At 50.2% G+C, this 8,915-nt stretch overlaps 1 protein-coding gene across 2 annotated transcripts; it reads left to right on the plus strand.

Annotated features, from left to right (window-relative positions):
- The first annotated feature begins 3,115 nt into the window (after positions 1 to 3,115).
- Positions 3,116 to 8,631, plus strand: ELL3 (elongation factor for RNA polymerase II 3). Of its 2 annotated transcripts, XM_055276880.2 has the most exons (11): positions 3,116 to 3,846; positions 4,072 to 4,107; positions 4,463 to 4,575; positions 4,691 to 4,892; positions 5,003 to 5,088; positions 5,232 to 5,307; positions 6,183 to 6,360; positions 6,438 to 6,480; positions 6,603 to 6,774; positions 7,901 to 7,945; positions 8,023 to 8,631. In XM_055276880.2, exons 1-11 carry the CDS (start codon positions 3,715 to 3,717, stop codon positions 8,131 to 8,133), a joined length of 1,194 nt encoding a protein of 397 aa, XP_055132855.1. In that variant the 5' UTR covers positions 3,116 to 3,714; the 3' UTR covers positions 8,134 to 8,631. The 2 variants fall into 2 exon arrangements, with proteins under 2 accessions (XP_055132855.1, XP_055132856.1); XM_055276881.2 differs by lacking the exon at positions 4,072 to 4,107 and having other exon boundaries at positions 3,608 to 3,846.
- The last annotated feature ends 284 nt before the right edge of the window (positions 8,632 to 8,915 follow it).

Consider the following 8,915-nt stretch of genomic DNA (forward strand, 5'->3'; position numbering starts at 1 on the left):
TCTAATATCAATTATAATTACAAAGTCTGCTGAATGAAAACAATATTTAGATGTATCTTCAACACTTGTAATGTAAAATGAAAATATCTGTTATTTCTGTTAGTAAGAACATTGCAGTTACTGCCAGTACCAGTGATTTGTTGCCTACATTCATAATTAAAGGAGATGCTAAATTTCTGTTAAAAGTTAGTGAAAATACAGATGTAATTTTGGCTGAGCATGGTGACGCATGCCTGTAAATCTCAGCACTTTGGGAGGCTGAGGTGGAAGGATCACTTGAGGCCAGGAGTTTGAGACCAGCCTGGGCAACATGGCAAGATCCTGTCTCTACAAAAAACTTAAAAAATTGCTAGGTATGGTGGCACGCTCCTGTAGTTACAGCTATGGAGGAGGCTGAGGTGGGTGGACTGCTTGACCCCAGGAGTTCAAGGATGCAGTGAACTATGATTGTGCCACTGTGCTCCAGCCTGGGCAACAGAGGGACACTTGCCTCAAAAATAAATAAATAAATAGGTAATTTTTTTTCCCTTCCAAGTTCACAGGTTAACCTGAATTGTATGATCTGTAGGCCAAGGTTTAGAATCTCTGCTTCTCTAAGCCTCACATTTATCATCAGTCCTTAGTGTTTGACACATTCCTAACTTATTCACTCTCTCACACTTACAGGCAACTCTTTCACACTATTTTCACACCTTAACCCCAATCACTCCTCCCTCATCCTCTCTCTCAGTTGCTTCCTACTTCACTGAGAAAAATGGAAGCAATCAGAAAAAAATTTTCAGACTCCCACCACATCTACCTAACCTCTACACTTACACCCACCTTCTCTGCCTGTGGCCTGTTACCATAAACGAACTGCCCACACTCTTACCTTTAAGTTTTAGCCAATCCTGAATAGATCTCATGACCTCAAACCTATTCAAGGGCACTACTGCAGTAAATCTCCTACACCATCAAAATTTTGGAGATGTTCTAAAAATTATTTCCGTCAACATAAAACATGCTATTTCTCCCATCTTAAAACTTTTTCTTGATCCTGTTTCCTTCACCATGACTCCTATTTCTCTGTCCCCATATTGAGCAAAACTCAGGTTTCTTTCTTTCTTTTTTTTTTTTTTTGAGATGGAGTCTCACTCTAGCCTAAGCTGGAGTGGAGTGGCGTGATCTCGGCTCACCGCAACATTCGCCTCTGGGGCTCAAGCGATTCTCCTGCCTCAGCCTCCCAATTAGCTGGGACTACAGGTGTGCGCCACCACACCCGGTTGATTTTTTTGTAGTTTTAGTAGAGACAGGGTTTCACCATGTTGCCCTGGGTGGTCTCCAACTCCTGAGCTCAGGTAATCCACCTGCCTTGGCCTCCCAAAGTGCTGGGATTACAGGCATGAGCCACTGCACCCAGCCTCTTTTTTTTTTTTTTTTTTTTTTTTTTTGAGACGGAATCTGCCAGCGTGCCTGGCCTTTTTTTGAGACAGGGTCTCTCTCTGTCACTCAGGCTGAAGTGCAGTGGCGAAAACATGGCTCACGGCAGCCTGATTCATGGATTCAAGCGATCCTCCTGCTTCAGCCTCCTGAGTAGCTGGGACTACAGGCATGCACGGCCATGCCCAGCTAAGAGACCAGCTTTATCCATTACCATAACTGTTTATCAAATTAGGATATTGCCGCAGAGAAACAGAAATAGCACAGATTTTAAAGATCAACTTTATTGAAGTATAATTTTTTTTTTTTTTTTTGAGACGGAGTCTTGCTCTGTCCCCCAGGCTGGAGTGCAGTGGCGCGATTTCGGCTCACTGCAAGCTCCGCTTCCCGGGTTCACGCCATTCTCCTGCCTCAGCTTCCCAAGTAGCTGGGACTACAGGTGCCCGCCAACACGTCCAGCTAATTTTTTGTATTTTTAGTAGAGACGGGGTTTCACCGTGTTAGCCAGGATGGTCTCGATCTCCTGACCTCGTGATCCACCCGCCTCAGCCTCCCAAAGTGCTGGGATTACAGGCCTGAGCCACCGCGCCTGGCTTGAAGTATAATTTACATACAAATTTTATCTGTATTAGCCGGGCGCGGTGGCTCACGCCTGTAATCCCGGCACTTTGGGAGGCCGAGGCGGGCAGATCACGAGGTCAGGAGATCGAGACCATCCTGGCCAATATGGTGAAACCCCATCTCTACTAAAAATACAAAACATTAGCCAGGGCCGGGCGCGGTGGCTCACGCCTGTAATCCCAGCACTTTGAGAGGCCGAGGCGGGCGGATCACGAGGTCAGGAGATCGAGACCATCCTGGCTAACACAGTGAAACCCCGTCTCTACTAAAAATACAAAAAATTAGCCGGGCGAGGTGGCGGGCGCCTGTACTCCCAGCTACTCGCGAGGCTGAGGCAGGAGAATGGCGTGAACCCCGGGGGGCGGAGCCTGCAGTGAGCCGAGATCGCGCCACTGCACTCCAGCCTGGGCAACAGCGAGACTCTGTCTCAAAAAAAAAAAAAAAAAAAAAAAACAAAACATTAGCCAGGCGTGGTGGTGGGTGCCCGCAGTCCCAGCTACTCGGGAGGCTGAGGCAGGAGAATGGCGTGAACCCAGGAGGCGGAGCTTGCAGTGAGCCGAGATCGCGTCACTGCACTTCAGCCTGGGCGACAGAGCAGCGAGACTCCGTCTCAAAAAAAAAAAAGTGTATTTTTTGTAGGAGTTTTGACAAATGTATAGGTAATTTTATTTGTGGTAGAGGACATTAAGGTTCCCGGGGATTGTGCAGGTCCAGGGATTTAACAGAGGGATCCTGTTTAGGAAACAGCACAACATCAGGGCTCTTGGGAAACAAACAGGAACAAGTGGAGACACCAAGGGCTGGCCAGAGGTTGGTGCTGGGGTCTCAGTGCACCAGGATCTGGCCCTCTGGAATGCCTGGCGACTTCATGCAGCTCCTGGCCCTCCTCAGGGAGCGGTCTCACCACTCTGACGCGTGTTTAGGCCACGAGGTGAGACCTAGGACTGGGTTCTGGCTCTCTGCCCTGCAACTTTCCTGCCACTACCCGCGCCCGTATCCCCGCCCACCAACTGGGGGCGCTCCAGTCGGTGACAGCCAACTTTCACTGCTGCCACCACAACTGCAGGGCCCAATTACCTCTCTGTTAGAAATCGGTTTCAGAGCGATGGAACCGAGGGCGGGAAAAAGCCCAAGCGCTGTCTCTGGTGCCCCTTCGGGTCAGCCATCCTCTGGTCTCTCGGGTCTCCGAGGCTCGGGGCTAACTGGGAGCGAACCGCTGAGCCCGCCTACCAACCAGGCCCTCTCTCCCGCCCCTCTGCGGCTGAAACCCTCAAGGGGTTGCAGGTTCAGCTTTCACTTAGAGACAGCAACTCCAAATTCAGGGTCGCTGGGGAAACTGAGGCAGGACCGGGGACTCTGAGAGGTCAGAGGCTGGTCGCGGACTCTTTCTCCCGAGAACTGGGGATAGCTTTTCCGATAGCCCAAAGCGATTCATGCCGGTCCTAGAAGAAAGCGCCGAGGTCCGGGCTGTTGGCCGGGGAGAGCGAAGCGCCGCCCACGCGGCTGGGAAACCTTGGGGTGGCGCTGGCGGGAGGTGGGGCCGGGGGCGGGTTCCTGGCGGAGGGTGGGGCAGACGTGGGTTATTGGGTGTGCCAACCAAACCCTGAACAGAGGAGGTGGCGGTGGTGGCCCTCGCCTGTGGCCCCCGTGCTGCTTGCACTCGAACTCGTCGCTATGGAGGAGCTCCAGGAGCCTCTGAGAGGACAGCTCCAGCTCTGCTTCACGCCAGCTGCCCGGACTAGCCTCTTACTGCTCAGGCTCAACGACGCTGCGCTGCGGGCACTGCAAGAGTGTCAGCGGCAACAGGTACGGCCGGACCATTTCTTCTCTAGTCCCTGCCCCTAGGGACCTTGGGCCTCAGCCGGCGACCCTGGAGAAGGTGCAGGGGAGAGGGAGCGGCATCCGCAAGCTCTGGCCTCCCCACCTCTCCAAGTGAAGCCCGCTAGGCAGGTGATCCCGGGCTCCGGACGCCGGATCCTGGGGACACCGCTTCACCTGCGCTCAACGATCACATCTTCGCTCTCCCCGCAGGTACGGCCGGTGATTGCTTTCCAAGGCCACCGAGGGGTAAGGGCGAGCTCAGGGTGTGTGAGCGAGGTGAGGGCGAGGGAGCATAAACGTGGGCTGGAGGTGGAAGGTGCGGTCGGGGCCGGAAGCTGCGAATGGTCACGGTCTGAGGTAGTTCCGAGAACTGAACTCCAAGTGGGGCGAGGAGGCTGCTGGGGTTGTCCCAGGGGGCTGTGGTTTGAGGGGACTGTGCTGTTTCAGCCTCCTGGGGAACTCAGGCCCAGCTGCACCTGGTGTGCTAACGAGCCCTGTGGGACCCATCTTAGTCTTACTTAGGCTGGCTCCCGGACGAGTGGCGGCGGCAGGAGGGGGAGGGGCTGACTTCATGGGGCTTACCGTCTCCTTCCACCCCCAGTATCTGAGACTCCCAGGCCCTGGTTGGTCCTGCCTCTTCTCCTTCATAGTGTCCCAGTGTTGCCAGGAGGGCGCTGGTGGTAGCTTGGATCTTGTGTGCCAACCCTTCCTCAGGTAAGGGGGAACAGGTAGCAAGCAAGAAAGGGTTTGTGGAATGTGGGGGAGGGAAATGTGGAGAGGTGCTTGAGAGCTCTCCACCCTCCTATTTTTTTCCACCACCCCTTTCCAGGTCTGGGCCTAACCGCCTCCACTGCCTGGGCTCACTCAGGGAGCGCCTCATTATTTGGGCAGCCATGGATTCTATCCTAGCCCCATCATCAGTTCAGGAACACAACCTGACTGAAGATGCCAGACATCCTGAGAGTTGGCAGAATACAGGAGACTATTCTGAAGGAGATGCAGTATCACAGCCACAGATGGCACTAGAGGAGGTTGGTGAGGCCAGAAACTGCAGGGAGTTGTGATAAGGTGGGGCAAAGCCTGAAGTCCAAGGTACCCAGTATTCCAGGGAACCAAATGCTCCTGCCACTTTCCCCACCAGGTGTCAGTGTCAGATCCACTGGCAAGCAACCAAGGACAGTCACTCCCAGGATCCTCAAGGGAGCACATGGCACAGTGGGAAGTGAGGTACTTTGGATGGGGTGGGACTAACATGGGAAGCTTTGGCATTGTCTTCCTTTCTAATCTCCACTCTTAGATGTTGTAATAAAAGATCCAGTTCCACCTCCTACCCTGGTCTTCATCTGTCCCATTCCCTTAAAATATCCTAGAAACCAGACCCATCTTCCAAACAGAGAACCTGTTCAGGCACTGCCTTCCTCTGCCAGCCGGAAACGTCTGAACAAGGTAAGTTAGAATGGCAAGGGCTTTTTTTTTTGTAACATTAATATAATGAAACAGTGGCAAAGACTATTTTGAAAAGCACTTTTAGGCCGGGCGCGGTGGCTCAAGCCTGTAATCCCAGCACTTTGGGAGGCCGAGGCGGGCGGATCACGTGGTCAGGAGATCGAGACCACCCTGGCTAACACGGTGAAACCCCTTCTCTACTAAAAATACAGAAAAATTAGCCGGGCGTGGTGGCGGGCGCCTGTAGTCCCAGCTACTTGGGAGGCTGAGGCAGGAGAATGGCGTGAACCCGGGAGGCGGAGCTTGCAGTGAGCCGAGATCGCGCCACTGCACTCCAGCCTGGGGGACAGAGCGAGACTCCGTCTCAAAAAAAAAAAAAAAAAAAAAAAAAAGAAAAGCACTTTTAGTCAAGCTAAAATTTAGAAATTGGAAGCTTGTTATATGGGAGGAATTTTTTAGAGACAAGATCTCTCTGTTCCCCAGGCTGGAGACTCCTGGGCTCAAGCCATCCCTCCTGCTTTTTTTTTTTTTTTTTTTTTCTTATTCTCACTCAGTCACCCAGGCTGGAGTGTTGTGGTATGATCACGGCTCACCACAGCCTTGAACTCCTGGGATCGATTCTCCCTCCTCAGCTGGTGTGTGCCACTACACCAGGTTCATTTTTTTTTTTTTTTTTTTTGTAGAGATAGGGTCTCACTATGTTACCCAGACTAGTCTTGAAATCTTGGGCTCAAGCGATCCCCCCACCTGAGCCTCTGAAACGGTTGGGATTACAGGTATGAGCCACTGTGCCCAGCCTAGGAGGAATTCTTGAGAGAAGAACATATTTAGGAAGCTCTTGGCTGTTTATGTCACACAGATATTTTCCTCAACAGAAACGTTCAGTGCCTGTAGCCACTGTAGAACTAGAAGAAAAGAGGTTCAGAACTCTGCCTTTAGCGCCAAGCCCCCTACAAGGCCTGACCAATCAGGATTTACAAGAGAGAGAAGATTGGGAGCAAGAAGATGAGGACGTGGACCCCAGATTAGAACACAGTTCCTCAGTTCAAGAAGGTGAGTTTATGAGAGGAGGGTAAAAATGCCAGTGGAAAAGACTTATCATCACTTGTGTTTTCTTGCTTGCTTCCTAGATTCTGAATCCCCAAGCCCTGAAGATGTACCAGACTACCTCCTGTGAGTTCCCTGCTTTTTCCAATTTCATCAAGCCTTGTGCATATATTAAGATACACTTCCTGGAAGCTAGGGGCTTTTCAGGGGCAATGAAATTGAAGGTGACAACTCTCTGCTCCTGGCAGGCAATACAGGGCCATCCACAGTGCAGAACAGCAACATGCCTATGAGCAGGACTTTGAGACAGATTATGCTGAATATCGCATCCTGCATGCCCGTGTTGGGACTGCAAGCCAAAGGTTCATAGAGCTGGGAGCAGAGATTAAAAGAGTTCAGCGAGGAACTCCAGAATACAAGGTAAGGACAGGACCCAGCCTGGCTTTCCAGCTCTACTGGCCATTAACTCCCTGCTAACCATCCATACGCCTGTGTTTATAAAGTGACTAAGCAAAGTGACAAGGAAATCCGTTTGAAGGGAAAAATTAGTCTGTATCATTGTATCATCTGGTAGAATGAGAAGGGAAGTTACTTCCCTTTTTTTTGAGACAGTGTAGCTCTGTCTCTCAAGCTGGAGTGAGGTGGCACAATCTTGGCTCACTGCAACCTCCACCTCTTAGGCTAAAGCTATTCTCATGCCTCAGCTTTCAAAAGAATAGCTGGGATTGGCCGGGCACGGTGGCTCACGCTTGTAATCCCAGCACTTTGGGAGGCCGAGGCGGGTGGATCACGAGGTCAGGAGATCGAGACCACGATGAAACCCCGTCTCTACTAAAAATACAAAAAATTAGCCGGGCGTGGTGGCGGGCGCCTGTAGTCCCAGCTACTCGGAGAGGCTGAGGCAGGAGAATGGCGTGAACCCGGGAGGCGGAGCTTGCAGTGAGCCGAGATTGCGCCACTGCACTCCAGCCTGGGTGACAGAGCGAGACTCCGTCTCAAAAAAAAAAAAAAAAAAAAAAAAAAAAGAATAGCTGGGATTATAGGTATGTGCCACCATGCCCAGCTAACTTTTGTATTTTTAGTAGAGACAGAGTTTCACCATGTTGGCCAGGCTGGTCTTGAACTCCTGACTTCAAGTGATCCACCCACCTCAGCCTCCCAAAGTGCTGGGATTACAGGTGTGAGCCACTGCGCCTGGCCCCTTTTTTTTTTCGAGACAGTCTCACTTGGTTGCCCAGGCTGGAGTGCAGTAGCGTGATCTTGGCTCACTGCAAGCTCCGCCTCCCGGGTTCACGCCATTCTCCTGCCTCAGCCTCCCTAGCAGCTGAGACTACAAGCACCTGCCACCATGCACAGCTAACTTTTTTGTATTTTTTAGTAGAGACGGGTTTCACTGTGTTAGCCAGGATGGTCTCGATCTCCTGACCTCGTGATCTGCCTGCCTCAGCTGCCCAAAGTGCTGGGATTACAGGCGTGAGCCACCATGCCTGGCTGCCCCTCTCTTATTTCTTAATGTTGAACTCAGTGCTAGCATTTTCTGTTTCAGGTGCTGGAAGACAAGATAGTCCAGGAATATAAAAAGTTCAGGAAGGTAAGACAAGGTCTGGGAACGGAAGCAAGGTAGAATGAGAATTTTTACTTTTTGACATGGATGTTTTTTCTCTGCAGCGATACCCAGGTTACAGAGAAGAAAAGCGTCGCTGTGAGTACCTTCACCAGAAATTGTCCCACATTAAAGGTCTCATCCTGGAGTTTGAGGAAAAGAACAGGGGCAGCTGAAGTTATCAAGGGAGTTCTTGAGCCTCTGTTTAGTGAAACACAAAAGAACAAAGCAGCTATAAACTAAATAGAATGCAACTATCTGCTCTTCTTATGCTGACCACTGGAGTCCATGGTGGCAAGTAGAGAGTTGCTCTAGGTTCTTGAGCTTTGGTTTTCATTGTTAATTTTTAGGGTGTGGGCACTGCACAAAGACTCCATAGCTGTGCCTAGGAGTCTAGGAAAAGTGACGGAGGCTTGGCTTTTTTACCTTTATTTAGTTCAGCCAAGTCATTTTCAAATCCTCAGAAATGACATCATCTTCAGGATAAGATAATGAGATAATTAGACAAACCAAAATAAGTGAATTTTAGCCTGGTAGCCTCCCTAAGGAAACAGTAATAATAACTTTTCATGAGTTAAAAGAACTTGTAGCATTCCTGGATATAATGGGAAAGGGCCTGGGTGTTACCCATGTACTGAAAATGAACTTTTACCAACATGGCTAAAAAATTAAAACTGACTGCTTCTGTGTCCTTTGTACAAGTTTATATGTTTTCCTTAAATCTTCCAAGGCAGGTGCTTCTTAACCCTGGCTTTACATCTGAGCCACTTTTGGGGCTCTCTAAACAATAGATCCCCAGGCCCCAGCTCAGATGTTATGAGTTAGAATCTCCAAGAGTATGGTTTAGATATCTTTTACTTTTTCCAAGCTTTGTGCATGACCAAGATACATACTTTGCTATAAGGCTCTACCAAATTCATCTTAAAATTGACAGCTAAATACTGTAATTATATAGTAG

This window comes from Symphalangus syndactylus, chromosome 5, assembly GCF_028878055.3.
Source record: "Symphalangus syndactylus isolate Jambi chromosome 5, NHGRI_mSymSyn1-v2.1_pri, whole genome shotgun sequence".
NCBI lineage: Eukaryota > Metazoa > Chordata > Mammalia > Primates > Hylobatidae > Symphalangus > Symphalangus syndactylus.